We start from the raw sequence: 19,168 nt of genomic DNA on the forward strand, positions 1-19,168 counted from the left end.
CTGCGACTCACGACTGCGCTCACCCACGGCAGCCCAGCAGGTGTTAGCCTGGTCTGCACCCGGATAGGAGATTCCCCCCGGAAAAGCTCAGGTTGCAAGAGGTGTTACTGGGACCAGTACGGAGCGCTCACCCTGCGGTCTGTGTGGCTTTCTTATGCCCCAGCATCCTGTTGGCGACACTCTACTGTGCAAACAGGTGCTGTCCTTCGGGGGAGGCGGAAAACTGAGGTCCCGACCCTCCTTGGCCATTTACAAATCCCACGGCGTCTCTCAGAAAGAGACACCGGGGTGTTACTCTGGTGTCAGTGTTCCCCTTTACCAATCAGTTGGGGTCTCCTCCTAATCCCCGTCTCATATGTAACAGTCAATGATTATGCCCTCTGTCCCACGATATTGTACTTGTCTCCTGGCCGCTGACTGGTGCCGTGAGATTTAGTACTCATGCAAGAGACCGGGGGCAAAGCGCGAACACAGCCCCCCGCCCCCCTCAAAGTGTGCACTCCAGGTTCTCTCTTGGGGCTCTGCAAAACAGCATCCTTGTAGTATAGTGAGCAGACATCGCAAGACAACAGAAAGAGAGAGTAGAAGGCGGGAATATATGGTATAAGGGCGTGATTTGTGTAGTTAATAAAATAGTCAAAATGATATAAGAACGGCTCTTTATTTACATTTATAGCGACAAGAGATGAGTGCTTGACGAACTCAATGCGAGCAGAATACTGCTGACTTTAGTTCTCTTGCTGGTAGAAAAGAACATTTGATTTTTCGGACTGTTCGTTTAGCTTGCGCCATGGAAGATATGGCCGCCGCGCCGAGAAGCTTTGCTTATGCCCGGCTTTCTCCACTGCTTCCACTGAATCTCGGAGATCCGGATTTGTATACGGAATACACGATATGGATGGAGTCGTACAGATTTTTTTAAATAGCCAGTGGATCTACAGACGCTCAAGATGCCGTGAGACGGGCTACATTACTGCACTGTATCGGGGCTCCCGTGCAGCGGATTTTCGTCAACCTCCTTGGAGAAAAAGGTACATATGAACAGACTGTAGCTGCCTTAGACGCTTACTTTACACCGCGGAGAAATGTGGTTTTGGAACGGCATAAATTTAGGCAGAGAACTCAGTCTCAGGACGAATCTGTTGATGCTTTTGTGAATGCACTAAGAGAACTGGCTAAATCGTGTGACTTTGGAGTATTGGAAGCTGACATGTTAAGAGATCAACTTGTGGAAAAATGTGCACATAAGAGACTGCTTGATAAATTGTTGCAGGAGGAAGGGCTGACTTTAGAAAGAGCTCTTACAGTCGCTAGAATTCATGAAGCAGCTCAAGCAGAATCAAGAATGCTTTCTGACCACAGTGACAAAGTGACACTGAACGGGGCGCTCGCTCAAAATTTACAAACAAAAGCCGAGCAGCAGGACGCAGTCATGCAAGAGATATAGAACAGGGGACGGCTGACATTACATGTTACAGGTGCGGACTAACAACGCACAAAGCAGATGAATGCGGAGCGCGAACAGCAAAATGTCTACACTGTAAGAAAACAGGACATTATGCATGAGTGTGTAGAAAGAAAGACGGTTCCCATCAGGAAAAGAAACTTAATACAAATAAGGAAGGGACAAAACTACGAACAATTCAAGAACCTTCTTCAGACTCAGATGAATTTGTTAATTCCATTGACCCTGAAGGTAAAGAAACTGTTCGAATAAATGGCCAAGAGATAAAAATGGTGATAGATACAGGAAGTCAAAGAAACTTCATTGGAGTAGAACTTTTCAAGAAAGTGTTTGCACACAGAACAGAACTTCAGCAGACTAAGAAGAAATTGTATGCCTATGCACAAATTAGTCCACTTAAGTGTGTTGGCTACTTTGAGGCACAGCTGAAATGGCAGAAAAATGTAACAAAGGACAAAGCCTATGGAATTGAAGGAAATGTAGAAGCATTGTTGGGAAGAAAAGCTTGTTTTGATCTGAAGATTCTGAATGTAGGAGACACTGTCAATGCAGTTGACCAGTCTTCAGAGAGGTTTAAGCGCTTAGCACAGGAATATGAGTCACTCTTTAAAGGTTTAGGACAGATCAAGGGTTACAGTCACAAGGTTACAGTAGATGAGAAAGTTTCGCCAGTAGCTCAAAGTCTGAGACGAGTACCCTATCCAATGATAGAAGCTGTTAATCAGGAGTTAGATAAAATGTTGGATGATGGAATTATTGAATCATCACACACAGGGGTTGTTACCTTTTCAGAAAGTTCCTTTTGGCTTGTCTAGTGCCCCAGAGGCTAGTCAGAAGGCTATGGACTCAATGTTGTGTGCAATACCAGGTGTTGTATGGTATATGGATGATGTTGTAGTACATGCGGAAAATGAAGAACAACTAGAACAGAGGCTCAGGCAAGTATTCCAAAGATTCCAAGACAGAGGCTTAACTTTAAATAAAGATAAGTGTATATTTGGCCTGAAAGAGATCGAGATACTGGGACATTTGGTCACTGCAGAAGGAATAAAACCAGACCCAAAAAAGGTGACAGCTCTTTGCAGAGCACCGAGACCTGAGAATGTTGCACTTTTGCGCTCGTTCTTAGGCACTTGTGGATTTTTGATGAAATTCATTCCTAATTATGAGGATATATCAGAACCCCTTAGAAAACTAACGAGGAAAGGACAGAAGTGGGAATGGACATCGGAAACTGAGAAAGCCTTTGCCGAGTTGAAAAGAGCACTTGTAACTGAACCGTGTCTGGCATACTTCAAACTAGATGCGCCAACAGTAGTGATTAGTGACGCGAGTCCTGTAGGGCTTGGAGCAGTATTCCTACAAAGACAAGAAGATGGACAGAACAAGCCAGTGGCATATGCAAGTCGCTCACTTACCCCAACAGAGAGGCATTACTCGCAAATAGAGCGTGAAGCCTTGGGTTGTGTTTGGGCAGTGGAACATTTTAGGACATATTTATGGGGAGAGAAGTTCACACTTCAAACGGATCATAAACCCCTCATTTACATGTTCAATCCCAAAAAGGCAACATTGTTACCACCCAGGATACAAAGACTTGGATTGAGATTACGGCCATATGATTACAAAATTGAACACATAGTAGGGAAAACCAGTGTCGCAGACTCATTAACACGTCTTCCTTTACCAGACACAGAAGACACTGGTTATGTAGACACCTATGTTGATAGAGTGCTTTCAATCAGCACTTATGAACTGCATCCACTGACACTTGAGGAATTTAAGCAAGCAACAAACGAAGATGGCACATTGAAATTGTTGATGTCCATATTGGAAAAAGGACAATGGCCTAATCCAATTCCAGAAGAACTGCAGCCATACCACAGGTGTAGGTTGGAGTTATCTACATATGATGGACTGCTTTTAAGAGGACAGAGGATTGTGTTACAGAAAACAAAAATCAGACAAGCATTGAAATTAGCACATGAGACACATCAGGGTGTGGTTCGTACAAAACAGTACCTGAGAAGCAAATTTTACTGGCCCAACATGAACAGTGATGTTGAAAGACTAGTCAGGAATTGTTCCACTTGTGTGTTGAATCAGCCATTGTAGGAGGATCAACTTCTCCAACCACTTGAATTACCACCAATGCCTTGGACAAAATTGGGCATTGATCTGGTAGGTCCCATTCAGAATGAATACATATTGACTCTCATAGACTATTATACCTCTTACCCTGAGGTGGTTGTTGTATCAGACATATCTTCAGCCACAGTTATTAGAGAGCTGATGAACATCTTTGCATGATTTGGTTATCCACTAGAGGTAGTACCAGATAATGGCAGGCAATTCAGTTGTTTGAATCATTTCTGACTAACTGTGGAATTAAACACATCCGTGCATCACCTTACTATCCGAGCAGTAATGGCAAAATTTAAAGATTTCACAGATACCTGAAAAAGGCCTTGAGAGCAGCTGCGACAGAAGGAAAAAAATGGAGAGAGGAACTCCCTAAGATTCCGCTGGCTTATTCATCAACACCTCACAGGGCATCTGGAGAAACCCCAGCTAATCATATCTTTGGACGTGATATCCGGACTAAACTACCAAACGTGGAAAAGAAAGAAGAAGAGCCAAGGGACATTCAAAAGACAAAATATTTCCATAGACATCATGAGGAGTACGCACACAAAATGAAATTATATGCAGACGAGACACATCGATCAAAGGGATCACAACTTCAAGGTCGGTGATGTAGTGTTTGTGGCTGGCCTAGACAACGGTAAATTGGATGCCAAGTTCAAAGACACTCGCTATGTGTTATTGAGAAACAGCTCTTGTAAGTCTTTTGAGTTAGTGAATGTGGAAGATGGCTCAAAAATAATGAGAAATGTAAAACATCTTCGACACGCTCCTCCATTGGATCTTGATTTTGAATCTGCAGAAACAGAAAATGCTGAGAATACTGGACTTTCTGACGTGCAGGAAGTGCCAAGTTCTCAGACAGTGGAGAGTACATCCATAGGAGAGCAAGTAACTTTGCCCAGAAGTGAAGTAACAACCAGAAGTGGTTATGTAGTATCTATGTACAGTAGATGTTGCTTAGACTGCTAGAAATGAGGTGATATTTAGAAGTGACTTAAGTAGAAATTGAAGTAAAATTTGAGTTGGTACGCATAGAAATAGTTGAAAAAAAAAGTTGTAGGTGTTGAATAGAAATGGAAGGTTTTACATACATTTTGTTGTAATAGTTAATAACCGTTTACTGTTTGTTGATATAGAATTGTTACAATTGTATGGTAAAGTTATGACTTTAAAAATAACAAAGGAAGGGATGTAGTTTAGTGAGTAGACATTGCGAGACAACAGAACGAGAGAGTAGAAGGCGGGAATATATGGTGTAAGGGCGTGATCTGTGTAGTTAATAAAATAGTTAAAATAATATAAGAACGGCTCTTTATTAAGATACACAACAGAGATATTTCAAAGTTGATGGGAAATTTATTTATTGACATAGAATCAGATTGAAATAACACAGACGACCGGGATATGTAATATGACTTTAATCTCTGAAAGTCAAAATCAGCTTGACACAAAGTACATAAGGAGTCCTCTCTGCACTAGAGTTCAAAGACCAGTCGGGCAGGCTCATAGTTCCTATTAGCTGTAGACCTGAGAAGAGCTAACCTGCACTAATTAAGACTGTAGACCTGAGGAGTTACTCTGCACCAGTGAGTAAGAAAAATGTTTAAAGGCTTTTTCTGGTTTTGAGTCTCTGTAAGAGGCGAAGCAGACTTGGCTCTTGAATGCGGGAGAGTAATCCAGAGGATTCCTATCCACCCCCCCATCCAGGAAGGCCAATGTACAGGGTGTGAATCCAGCTCTGTAGGGGAATGTTGGGCTCTGTGGACACTGTGGACAGAGAGTCAGCACCAGGAATGGCTACTGGTGGATATTTCCTCATTACTGAAAACTCTGCCAGATGCTGTAGCACCCCCTGGCGTTCACCCATCTGCACAGTGCACAGTGGTTCCCTTGTCTGCACTGGTGCAGTCCTGCTGACTGACTTCACCCTGCACATGGGACAGCAGCTCTACCTCCTTCTGTTCTACAGTCCTCCTCATCCCCTGTGTGGGGTCGGGCATGATACTTCTCTGAGGAAACAGAGTGCAAGGTCATTTTAGAGCAGAGGGAATCACACTATGGAGTGGATATTTGAAATCTGACACTGAAATTGGTATCTGTCGCTTTAAGACATGCACGTATGAGTGACGTCAGTGCGCCAGTAATTGTGGAAGTGTACATCGTAAAGTTGAGCTTGGTGTGTGGTTCCGTGTGATGTGAATGCAGAGGTAAATGTTCAGAATTTAGTTGATGGTGTAGCTATCAAAAATGAAATGTATATTGTTGATATATGAGGGGAGGGTGATATATTAGTTAGACAAAAGTGGTGGATGTTTAGGGATGAAGTGATCCCGACTCCCATGAGGTTCCAGTGCTGTGTGAGTGGGTTAGCGGGAATAATGTCCGTAACGGTAAATGGTCATACATTTTTGTTAGTTTGCATTTCTTTAACCATCGTTTGTGGAGGAAATGATTTGTTTTGTTCTTTGAGAATGACCTTATTCTGTTTAAATTGTTCAGAGCGTGTTAAAAGAAGACTGTGATATTCTGTGCGTCTTGGATTAGACGAGATAAAAGGGTGAGTAGTCTAGTTTTTTTATATTTCTGTGATGTAATGGGACCAATGAAGAATGTGGCATTCAGACTAATGTGGAGTATTTCTTTCCTTAGGGAAATTGCCACTACCGTATTTTTTTCTTTTGTCTTTGTTATTTTAGTATATCCTGCTGTGTGTATATCTCCATGTATATCTATGTAAAGCTTTCGAGTTAAAGGTTATACTGCATCCAATCTAAGTTCTGTAACAGAAAATAATACAACCACTAGTTTTTATGATTTCATGCAGATCCAGAATAAAAAGAATCCCCATTTAAGTTTATTGTAGTACGGTGTGTTCTTTCCCGGGCTACATACACACACTCTCTCACTTCCTCTCAGTTTCTCACTCTCACACTCTCTTTCATACACACGCACTCTCACATACACCCTCACCTGCTCATGCAGAAAGTTTGTGAATTCCTGCATCGCCCTCTTGATGATGAGAAGAGTGTATTCCTTCAGGAATGTCTCACGCTGAGAGTCCAGGATCTCTGAGAGCTCCTGGAAATCCTGCTGACTGACTTCATCCTGCACATGGGACAGCAGCTCGAACTCCTTCTGTTCTACAGTCCTCCTCATCCCCTGTGTGGGGTCGGGCATGAACCTTCTCTGAGGAAACAGAGTGCAAAGTCACTTTAGAGTGGAGGGCATCACACTACACCCTCTGCACTGCTCAGGACTCCCCAGAAACAAAGTGGAGCCCACCCAAAGATACCCCAGAAACAAGCAGAAGACATCCCAGTGGCATCCAGTAAAATACACAGACAATGTGACTTACAAACACTCTCTCATACCCTCCTTGTTTGTCACACTTTCACAGCCTCCATGTTTCACACACTAACACACCCTCCTTGTTTCTCTTACACAAACACTCTCACACCCTCAATCACACACACCCTTCTTGTTTCTCTCACCCTCACATACCCTTCTTGTTTCTTTCACACTCTCACTCTCACACACCCTCCTTGTTTCACACACTCACACCCTCCTCATTTCTCATACACACTCCTTGTTTCACACTCATACCCTTCTTTATCACTCTCACACCCTCCTTGTTTCTCACACTCTCACACCCTCCATGTTTCTCCCTCTTACACACCCTCAATGTTTCTCACTCTAACACACTCACACACCCTCCTTGCAAGACTTTAACATATCAAAGGATCCTCAGTTCCTCGCAATATAGTCTGCAAGGTGAAACATTGTAGGGATGTCTGAGAACATTTTTGGGTAATGTTTTTTTCTTGAGGTTTGGGAGCGAGCCATAAACTCTACTGGAGCTTTCAGAGGAGTAAATGGTTTTCTGGAAGTCAGGCTGTCTCAGTATCTAAGACACATAGAGCGCAGAGACTAAGATCTGAGAGAAGTCAGAGAGTAAGATCTGACTTCAAGCAGAACCTTTTCAAATCTTAGGTCCTTTTAAAACCCTGTGTGGTTTTACGGACGGTACAGTACACGACACACATTATCCCACAAGTTACATCTGTTGTGCATCCACTTTCCTGTCAGTTAGCTAGCTCATGAGGGTGCACCCTCGTGGCTTGGCTGGCAGTTTCCCATTTCATACACGCAAAACATTACCAGAATTTATTTTAAAATCGGTTTCCTGTTATCTGTAGTAAATCAGACACAAACACAAACTCTGAAAGGGCTAACATTATATTTTCTGTTTATTTGTACTTAGCTATGTGAGAGAGCTGATAGGGCCTAAGTGTGTTGGGACTCCTGGTTTGTAATTATCAGGGGAAGGGTTTATTATTTTTTGTGTATATTTGTTTCATTTCTTTACTTTTCCACTATATATAATTGTTTGTTGGTTTGTGGGGAGCACTGTCCTAATAAATCATCACTTTTGCACCTAAGTGTTATTGTGGCCGAGCCATTGTTCTGTTTTAAAATAACTAACTTGGGCATCCCTCCTGCCCTCCCTGTGACACCCTGCTCCCTGATATTGTGACAGACAAGAAGTAGGATTGCTTTGTAGGAACAACAATGGAAAATAAAGAAATTCTTACTGATCATAACTGATAATTCTGTTGCTGTATGCTGTAAGTCAGAACCAGTAGGTTCTTGAAAAACCTCTAGCAGTCACAAGACTTTAACATTAGGGGAAAGAGAAACACAGAAAGGACATTGCTGCACAACAGCTTGAAAGCAGGAGTGTGAAAATATCAAATCTTCAGAAAGATGAGGGGACCCATGGTTAGTATCGCTGTCTCGCGCCGCTGGTGCCTTCATATCAGTTCTGGTCCTGGGGCACTATCTGGGTGGAGTTTGCATGTTCTCCTGTGTTCATGTGGGTTTTCTCTAGGTGCTCCAGTTTCCTCCCAAAGTCCAAAGACATGCTGGTAGATAAATTGGCTTCCCATGCTGGGAGTACCCTGTCTTCTGCCTGCAATCTAAAAATGCTCTTGGAAAACTAGTTTACACAAATCTTGTTGCATGGAACCTTATTATTTTCTGTGACCCCTAATGTAACGTTTATAATGTGCTGGCTGTCTTTGCTGTTTAGTTAATACATTTGATGTTGTTTTGTAATATTTTGCAGAGTCTATATGTATTTGCCCTTCATTGTAGTATTTCGTCTCCGAATAATATACTTCAAAAAAAGAAAACAGAAGGATTATAAGTAGAACACACAAACACTTCTTGTTTCATACTCACACCCTTCTTCATCAGTCCCACACCCTCCTTGTTTCTCTCGCACACAGCCTCTCAACCCTCCTTGTTTCACACACTCACATGCTCTCCTTGTTTCTCTCACATACTCTCACACCTTCCTTGTTTCACACTCACACGCTCTCCTTGTTTCACACACTCACACGCTCTCCTTGTTTCTCTCATACACTCTCACACCCTCCTTGTTTCTCTCACACACAATTCAATTCAATTCAAGGTGCTTTATTAGCATGACCTATGGGTACAATCAGTGTTGCCAAAGCAAATAAAAATAATAAAATTAACATAGAACAAAACAAAAAATAGAAGTAAAATAAAATCTACAGACATGTTACAGACATTTACAACAAAGACATATTATATAATATTGACATATACTGTAGGCGGCTGGAGCATTATTGGGAGACGGACTCACTGTTCCTCAGGCTCTCTCACACAACTCACATGCTCTCCTTGTTTCTCTCACACACTCTCACACCCTCCTTGTTTCTCTCACACACTTTCATGCCCTCCTTGTTTCTCTCACACACTCTCACACCCTCCTTGTTTCTTTCTCACACACTCTCACGCCCTCCTTGTTTCCTCGTTTCTCACTCTCATACCCTTCTTCTTCATCACACACAGACCCTCCATGTTTCTCACTCTCACACACAAACCTTCCTTGTTTCTCATTCACAAACCCCCGAAGAAAAAAACTCAGTCTTCACTCAGCTTTCCAGACAAGATTGTCAGAAGATTGTCAAACAGAGATCTTTAATTCAATAAGCCGAAGGGGAGCATATCACAGAAAATGGGTTTCTCCTAGCACTCAATAAGATATGCTCACTTAACTGAAGTTACACTTTCCTTATTATACATTTAAAGTAGGCTAGACTTTAACATATCAAAAAAATATACAGGGAAAAGACAGTGTCAGAAGTCTTTCAAACATAAACAAAACAGGACAGGAAGATGCCATTTATCTCTAGTTGAATACAGGCTTTAGTTGCAGAAAGACAGCGGTCTTAGGTGCAAACAGAAAACCTTTCCTGTGCATCGTCACTGTCTAAACCCATGTCACTCAGTCTTCCACACCCTCCTTGTTTCTCACCCTCCCCCCTCCAGTTTCTTACATGCACACACACAGTCTCACACCCCCCCAGTTTCTTACACGCACACACACACACTCTCACACACACTCACCTGCTCATTCAGAAAGTTGGCGAATTCCTGCTTCTCCCTCGTGATGAGGAGAGTATATTCTTTCAGGAATGTCTCACGCTCAGAGCCCAGGATCTCCAAGAGTTTCTGGAAATCCTGCTGACTGACTTCACCCTGCACACGGGCCTTCAGCTCAGCCTCTTTCAGCTCCACAGTCCTCCTCATCCCCTGTGTGGTGTTGTGCATGATCATTCTCTGAAGAAAGGGGGAGCAAGGTCAACAAGCCCAGGAGTTCAAACACACACACACTCTCTGACACCTTTATACTAACATTGTCACACACTTTCACACACTGTTACCTGCTCATTCAGAAGGATGGTGAACTCCTGCTTCACATGCCGGAGAGTGAGCTTGTTGAGGGCATGGATTAGCTGGAGGAGGAAGCAAAGGAGTTACCGATTTAACTGACATTGATAGAGATGTTCTAGAATGAAGCACACATTTCAAGGAATGATCTATCCTGACAGGCTGAAGTAACTGAGTCTGAAGGAACTGAAGACAGGAACAGAGAACAGTTGAAAAGGTTTTCTGGGTCAGCAGGGAAGAGAGGGACACACCTCTGCAGGAGAGGAAATTCTGTATGTGCTTGTGAGAATCACATGTGCCACTTCCTGTGAAGACAAGAACAAGTTCAGTGTGGTTTCATTGTGTAGTGTGGGGTCACAGTTTCACAGTTTCCATCACAGGCTATGCAGGTGCTAGTTAGCCCCAGTTCTGTCAAATTGGGACTAACACCTACACAGCTTCTTCCCCCAGGCCATAACTCTTATAAACAAGGACACTTCTCTCATCCCTCCTCTGTGATCAGCTGTATATCTTCATTTGTAGTGCAAAAACAAAATCTACAGATAAAAAGTGATATGTACAATTTAACGATACACACAGTTAAGTAATAAAATGTAAAATTAATACTGTGTATATTTACAGAAAATATCAGTAGAATGTGCCATTAAATATATATATATAGATATTACTTTTGTGTTATTGGAATTTATGTCAATACCTGCACCAAGAGAAATTTATTGTACTTTTTGTAATAAATGAATAAGGTTTCTGAATTCATTCTCAATAATTGACAGACAACACATCAGAACAACTAACAGTTCATATCACACTGTATCTACTGTATGGCTTGTAGTCCATAGGGCTTTACTGCACTGTACTGGTTTTTAACTTTTTAACATGATCTTTGATGTGTTTTACCTTAGTGGTGTATTGATGGCTGTAGATTGGTTCAATGAATATTGTCTTACCTTGAATATCTCTGCCAGTGTCTTTCCTGTCACAGTTGACTGTATTGTCTGCAGGACCTGGACAATGTGGTTGATGTACTCTTTCAAGCAGTGCTGAAACTGTTCATTCATTTCTTAGAAAAACACGAGAAAACAAATGAGTAATAGAAGCTAGTCTTGAATTTAGACTAGACTACTAATTTTTGCTATTCACAATCCTCACAAACTCTGACACATGCAACCCAGTGGATTTCCTCAAAATGAACACTAAACCACCAACCAGACACAAATGGAAACAAGTGCATTAAAACTGAGAGCAGAAGGCGCATCTTTACACAAAGAGCAGTGAGAGTGTGGCACAAGCTATCCAGCTGGATGTGATTCTCAGATCAATGATCTGCTATCTACTACAGAAGCTGGATGTCCTCCTCTTGTTTGTAACCTGTGTGGTGCCAAGGGGGTAGTTAACACCACATTGGGCATGATCAGGCTCTCATTCTCCCTGTCACACTCCTTTATAAGCTCTTTGGGGTTTCTTTTCTTTATCATACACACACTTTCCACTGAGGGTGGCAATCACACTAACCACATCATTGAGGTAGCAGGATACATAACTCCATAATCCATTACATCTGGGCCCTGTGACTTCAGAGTCTCCAGTTCATCCGTTTCTCCTCACTGCTAGGAACCTCCTGCTTCCAGACCCCAACACAGAGCCTCATGCTTCTACTCCATTAGGTCACTGTTTCACACTCAACAGGTGCCTCAGATTCCCAGGTCCACCTCCAGCCATGATGTCCTCCCCTGACGCCACCAGGTTGAGTTACAACCTGGTGGCTCACACAAGCTCACACTACCTACATCACAGAGTCTATTCGGCACTACACACTGTGCCGAGACCCAACACACTGTCCCTCTCTAACACACACTCACAACCTCTCTGGTTTCTCACTCTCACACCTTTAGGTAATGAACTCACAGCTGCCAGCGCACCACTGTGTTACACCTACGTAGCTGCCAGCTCACTTCATTGTGCCCAGCCACCACCGCACTATCTCCCAGAGGGTGCAACTAGATAGACCCCACTCGCTTCCCCGATGACAATGTATTGCCAGGGGGAGGGTCCCTCTACCACACAACCCTCTCTGATCCACACACACTAACTCACAACTCACACATACAGTGGACACGACAGCCCTGCTCTCACACACTAGCAGGATGCTGTCCCTTTAAATCTTTCTATGATCTCATAAAGCTCAGTTTCTTCTGTCAGTCTCCTCACAGACTGACGTTTTCACTCTTTTCCCCGCAGGCTATTCCTCTCATAATCCCCGCTGGAATTGTCATTCGTCTCCACCCCCTCACAAGGTTAATTCATCAGCGAATCATTCTTTATTCACTCATACTAGACATGGCGGCACACTCTTCTAACATCGTCCCGACTAGTAGGGGCTCACAGCAGCTCACAGCCGCTACTGTCAAGCTTCAGCCCGGCTCTCCCACAGCAGAGCCTCCACATTTGTCCTTTCACTACTGCAGCCACAGCCACACTATGTTCTTGCTGGATGTTCCCCCCCTTTTAAACCACTTCTACAGCTGCAGTTCATTCACCTATTCAAGTCTGGTGTGGTTTCCATGGCAACGTGTCTTCCTTAATCCGAGTTTCCACCCTCCACACCAAACACTCCCTGCATTGTACCACACATGCTTCCAGGCCATTAACAAACTCACAGCATTGCAGAACTTTACCACCCGGAGCTACCTGTAGCTGGTTTGCTACTCAACAGTACCTCCCTGTGGTTGACCAGAACACCTGTCTACAAGATTAGGGCAGCTGCTCTGGGAGTGGAGGTGTCCGGTTTTTACCTTGCATGGTTCCCTGTTGACTCCAAAGCAGTCGGTCCCCAGGAAAGGGCATGAGGTGGCAGCATGGCCTCTTCTCCCTGAGGATCCTCAGAACCTGTTTGTTTGTCCCTGACTCCTCCAAGCGCTGAAAGCACAGACAGACATGTCGACAGGAAAGGGGTAGGATCCCATCCCTCTGTGTCTAAAATAATGCAGCTCTGAGCCTGAAGGAACAGGCTCTGGAGGGGGTTTCTTTAGTCTTGAGTCCCAAAATGACAGTCTGAAGGAACTGAGTCTCTTTAGTCTGACGGGTGTGTCCCATACTGCCAAGCTGGAGGAACAGAGTCTTTCTTAATCCAAAAGGAGTGTCCCACACTGACAGACTGAGGGAACTGCTTCTCCTTAGTCTGTGGCCTGTAGTTGTCTGTATGAGGCACTGTTGTAGCTCCTGACCAGTCTAGAGTATCAGTATCTCTCTGCCTTTCACAGCACGGGTCAGGGTTATATATACAGATGCAGCCATTCAAAATGCGCGGGCGATACCACATTATTTTCCGGTATGCTGTACGCAGTCTACCGCAAGCTACCGGTAAATACCGCTAGTTACCGTAAATTCTCCTATAATACGACAAGCAAAATAATAGTATCCGGAATTTCCGCAAGGTGGAGCTAATAAAGCTCAACCTCTCATGTTTGAGCTGTGGCCATCAGTCTTTAACGAAGATATTACTAATAGTATTAGTAATGAATGACCTTGGACAAGCTGTAAGTGTAAACTCAAAGTATTGCCGTGGTCAACATTCTTTTTTTCATTGACCGTCTTTGTAAAAGTAACACCACAGCATTTCACAATCACGCATTTGTTTCCAATCATGCAAAGTACAGTGATTCACCATGCCTTTCACATGCTCATAAAAGAGATTGATTTAGGAACATAAACATATTACCGTATGCAAACTGTACTGTATACAGTATGTATATGTATATTTAATGTCTTAACTGTGCTCGTTTAAGTATTGAATATTCATATCTAATTTTACCACTGAAGGGAAATCTTAGTAGCTGAGCATAAAAAGAATAGGAGCATACTGCAACACGTGTGAAGGCCATAAACGATATTAATTTTGGAACATAAACATACAGTATATAGCTGGTCTTGGTACTTTAAAGAAAAAAATACACACCAGTATTCCATTTCTCCCTAAACATTTTAAGCTTCGAAGTCTTTAACTAACGTGATACTGGAGTCAACAAGCATACTTTTAGAATTTGATTAAAAGGGAATATAATATGGAATCGCGTATCTCAAGAATTTAATAATGGTATGATTATATTCGTGTACTGCGACAGGGCTGTGTAAGGCTGTTTCGCCTCCCTGTTTATGTGAGCTGTCTTGTAGCCTACTGGTCTAGGTGCATGACTAACAACGTACAGGTTGTGTGTTCAAATCCAGCTGGTGCTGGACTTTTCTTTTAACAAACATTTCTTCGAAAAAATAGAATAGCGATATTATGGACAATCAATTGACTTTTATATTTCAAAATATCGCAACATGATCGATTCTAAGTCATTTTTGATAACAATGAATAGTCACCTTCTTCCTTTCTGACAGCGGTTCCTGCTGCTATTGTGTGTGTGTGCAACAGAGTAAATTTTTATAGAGAAATGGAGGCTGGACAGTATGTGTTACAATATAAACATTTATATCGATTTAAATCGTGTTCTAGACTTCACACGCATTGCAGTATGCTCCTATTCTTTTTATGCTCAGGCACTAAGATTTCCCTTCTGCTTTGTGTAAGGATGGTATCAAAAGCAATCTTAAGTGGTGAGAAAGCTGTGCTCAATGTATTTAAGGGACTTTCGAAACTCTGTCCCAAAGTCATGTGACTGATTTTTCGCCCTGTTTCGTTGGTTAAACGCAATGATCACAAGCACCACCATGGTAACTGGGATGTGTAGTTTTTAATTCCGTTTGAATTATAACTGTACGTACTGTCTTCATATTTGGCCAGGGCTTTAAAGAGAAGGCGCGCCAAAAAATTTCGGTGCCGTCGTCTCCGCTTTAAAGGTACCCCCGTGCTGGAAGAATTTGACCTCGGAACGTTTGCCCAGCGTACTGTTAAACCAACGCATTAGCATGTTAAAGCGATTCTATTGAGGGAGTAGCCCAGCTACCACTTAACACTTTACTTCCTACTTTGAATACCTGTGAGACCGGTTTAATTCGTCACAGCCAGCACTCCGGGAGAGAGGGGGTTGAGTAATGGAGGCAGGCGAGATTTCCAGCGAAAGACACCTCCCCCTCAAAAACCCAGTAAGCAGTAATGCTTTAAGTTGAAAACCGAGGTAGATTTTGAGGATGATAAAGAGGGTAAACTGGGATGGGAGGAGGGTTTGGTTTTGCATAAGGGTTTTGCATAAGGGGCAGAAGATTTCTCTTCTGCTTTGTGTAAGGGAATTGAGTGTAAGTAAAATTACCTTACACTCAATTTAAACACAAGCTGTCTTTCTGTATGAACCTCTAAGCTGGTTCATACAGAAAATGTAGAAATGCATTAGCCTGATTATGATTAAAAAACACATAATTAAACACGCATTTGCGATTTAAATCAGAACACGATTTAAATCAATATAAATGTTTATATTGTAACGCATACTGTTCAGCCTCCATTTCTCTATAAAAATTTACTCTGTTGCACACACACACAATAGAAGCAGGAACCGCTGTCAGAAAGGAAGAAAGTGACTATTCATTGTTATCAAAAATGACTTAGAATCGATCATGTTGTGATATTTTGAAATATATCACAACATGATCGAGTCAATTGATTGTCCATAATATCGCTATTCTATTTTTTCGAAGAAATGTTTGTTAAAAGAAAAGTCCAGCACCAGCTGGATTTGAACACACAACCTGTACGTTGTTAGTCACACACCTAGACCAGTAGGCTACAGGGGAACTCACATGAACAGGGAGGCGAAACAGCCTTACACAGCCCTGTTGCAGTACATGAATATAATCATACCATTATTAAATTCTTGAGATACGCGATTCCATATTATATTCCCTTTTAATCAAATTCTAAAAGTATGCTTGTTGACTCCGGTATCACGTTAGTTAAAGACTTCGAAGCTTAAAATGTTTAGGGAGAAATGGAATACTGGTGTGTATTTTTTTCTTTAAAGTACCAAGACCAGTTATATAATGTATGTTTATTTTCCAAAATTAATATCGTTTATGGCCTTCACACGCGTTGCAGTATGCTCCTATTCTTTTTATGCTCAGCTACTAAGATTTCCCTTCAGTGGTAAAACTCAATATCTACAACGGGCACAGTAAAGACATTTACAGTAAGTCTTTCTACAACAGACCAACGGAGCACGAGTGCCCCTGTCGGTCAACCAATCACGTACCGCGTCATGATACGCGATACCGCAGCCAATTACCTGCGGTACGTGTCTGTACCGCGCACTTTGAATGGCTGCGTCTGTATATAAGGTCCATAGTATTTCTCCTACCTGGATGATTCTCTCCAGATGTCGGAATCCTCCAGACTGTCCAAATTCCCGAGTTTGTGTCCAGTCCCGCACCAGGAAATCAAACCCCTTTATCAGAGATTGAGAAAGATCTCATATCAGCTCACCTCACAAAGTCATGAAATCCTAACGATTTCTATAGATTGAAGAGCCTCACTTGCTGTTCTACAGTACAGCTCAAGTAATAATGTGCATGAGAATGATTGAAATAGATGAAATAGCCAAACCAATATTATGACAACTGTTATGATGCCTGCAAACCTGCTTTCTCTCAATTGGACACTGCATGCCTTAGTAAATTGGTACTGCTTAAAACAATGTGTTTATGGCAGCTTTCGACACTGTTAACCATGATACCTTCCTTTCTCATGTTTGCAGAGACTGTGGCTGTGTTTGCAGTTTCTGACACTGCTTCCAATGGTTCAGGTCTTATCTGATGCTGGGGCCTATACTATTCAGAATTTGCCTGTATCTATGTGGTCAATTATAAAGATCACATGGTCTGATCTATCATTTCTATGCTGATGATACTTAAATCTACATCCATACTAAGCCTGACACTGAAGTGGCTGTCTCTTCACTAACTGCATTTCTAATATAAAACCCTGGGTGACTCTAAATTTCCTTAACTTAAACTACAACAAGACTGAAGTCATGTTGCACCTGTGTAACACTAAGGTAAAGCCAGTGTAGTAGCCCTATCTGTGGACAGCAGTGTGCTGGAATTTCAATCAAAATTGAGGAATTTAGGAGTGATCCTAGCTTGACTTCCTAACCAGGTGCACGTGATCACATTACCCCTGTCCTGGAGTCCTTGCACTGGCTTCCTGTCAGGTTTCTTGTTGATGTCAAAATCCTTTTGCTCACCTATAAGGTTCTGCATGGCCTGGCACCTCAGTAACTGTCTGAACTATTATCACCCTACTCCCCACCTCGCAATCAGTTAAAACAGGCCTTGGTCTGCAGGTGATAAAAGAGATCTGATCTTTTTTTGTGTTCACTGCACTCAAGAGTAAATTTCATACCTGAAAATGCTTCAGGTTAAAGGCTCCTTCACCCTTTTGTGCCACAAGATACAGCAGCTGCAAACAGAGTAAACACAAGCCAGCTGTGTGTCAGAGACAGAGAAAGAGAAAGTCATACTGTAGGTTCTCTCTGTTAAAACTGTCTGTAATTGCAGAGTTAATTGTTTCTGTTTTGGCAACAGTGTAGTTTACCACTCATGCCAATAATCCTGAGAAGAATTTGAATCTGTCAGACAGTCTGACAGAGACACAGGCACTCATAAAAAATAAACATGGATACACATATAAAACAAATATACAAATACAATCACATACACAGACAGACACACATGGGGAAAGATAGGACTGGCCTATTTATATAGCCCTGTGAGGAAAACCAGGCAGCACAGAGCATCACACACAATAGCACCTCGAGTCATGCAGTGCTGTGCTCATGCCACACGTCACCAGCAGGGGGCAAACTCATACCCCGGTCAGAGAGACCCAGCACTGCAATTGCTCCACAGTCCCAGTTGAAGGACCTGTGACACTGAGAGGTTCCCGGTTTTAGCCCCCCACTGCACCACAGCTCCCTTGTGCAGGTGCTGTGTGGCACATCAGGGGATAAGACCGTGGCTGGGTGCTGTACCTCCAGGTATTCCAGGTCTGTTTTCTTCACATCAGCATGAACGTTGAAGATCTGGGAGAGAGGACAGGGGAGACGTCACCTCTCCAGAGCACAGCAAGGGGTACAGAGTCATCAAGGAAGGTGGGACAGGGCCACGCAATTCTCACCATATGTGAGCTGAGAAAGACGCTCAGGGCAGACAGCTTCACGCTCAGCTCCGTCTCCCGCAACAAATCCACGGATCCCTCAGTGTCCACCAGGAAGACAGCCAACTGGACAGAGGGGACAAAAACGGAATGTTCTGATCAGAGATGCAGTGGTCATCTGTCTCTTCTTCCCTTCCGGTACCAACACAGAGCTGACAGAGCTTTACACAAAGGGTGGTGAGAGTGTGGAACAAGCTGCCCAGCCAATGGCTCAATGGCCTACTAACTACTGTACCAATCAGACTGGATGGGAATGACCTCCTCTTATTTGTCTGGTGATTTGATGCACCAAAACCTTCCCATTCCTGAGCAGAGAATGCCACACAGATGCCCTGAGTGTGGACAAGTGGGTAACAGGGGCTGGTGAGGGTCAGTAGAGCTCTCATTCCTGCTTATTCAGGATGCCTGCAGGGTCTGTGAAAGACTCTCTGACTTAGTTCAACCTGCACCTGTCTGAGTCATACAGTTGCGCCCCCTACAACAGATGAATTCCCAGCTTGCCCAGCCCTTGCCTTGCCCTCCTGTGTCTCCAGAAACAGAGGCTGGCTCCAGATGAACACACCCTTCGTCATGGTCTCAGTTCCAGGCTGCCACTCGAACCCTCGCAGAGGCTCATGGTCACTCATCCATATGTCCTGTGTTCA

The 19,168-nt window shown here is 43.0% G+C and overlaps 1 protein-coding gene across 1 annotated transcript; it reads right to left on the bottom strand.

Moving 5' to 3' along the window:
- Positions 1 to 5,016: 5,016 nt before the first annotated feature.
- LOC138243044 (RING finger protein 112-like) lies at positions 5,017 to 19,128 on the bottom strand. The gene is made up of 12 exons (XM_069198531.1): positions 19,087 to 19,128; positions 18,486 to 18,590; positions 18,340 to 18,390; positions 17,712 to 17,768; positions 16,669 to 16,755; positions 13,168 to 13,291; positions 11,323 to 11,435; positions 10,627 to 10,680; positions 10,369 to 10,440; positions 10,052 to 10,264; positions 6,584 to 6,799; positions 5,017 to 5,622 (listed from the first exon to the last, which is right to left on the bottom strand). Exons 2-12 carry the CDS (start codon positions 18,486 to 18,488, stop codon positions 5,473 to 5,475), a joined length of 1,140 nt encoding a protein of 379 aa, XP_069054632.1. The 5' UTR covers positions 18,489 to 18,590; positions 19,087 to 19,128; the 3' UTR covers positions 5,017 to 5,472.
- Between the last annotated feature and the right edge of the window lie 40 nt (positions 19,129 to 19,168).

The sequence above is a fragment of the Lepisosteus oculatus genome, chromosome 14 (assembly GCF_040954835.1).
Source record: "Lepisosteus oculatus isolate fLepOcu1 chromosome 14, fLepOcu1.hap2, whole genome shotgun sequence".
Classification (NCBI taxonomy): Eukaryota; Metazoa; Chordata; class Actinopteri; order Semionotiformes; family Lepisosteidae; genus Lepisosteus; species Lepisosteus oculatus.

Coding starts and splice junctions, on each gene's coding strand:
- LOC138243044 (XM_069198531.1), bottom strand. Junction 13,292..16,668: donor ATCTGGAGAGAATCATCCAG/GTAGGAGAAATA, acceptor CTGTGCTTTCAG/CGCTTGGAGGAGTCAGGGAC. Junction 10,441..10,626: donor GAATTTCCTCTCCTGCAGAG/GTGTGTCCCTCT, acceptor TTCCTCCTCCAG/CTAATCCATGCCCTCAACAA.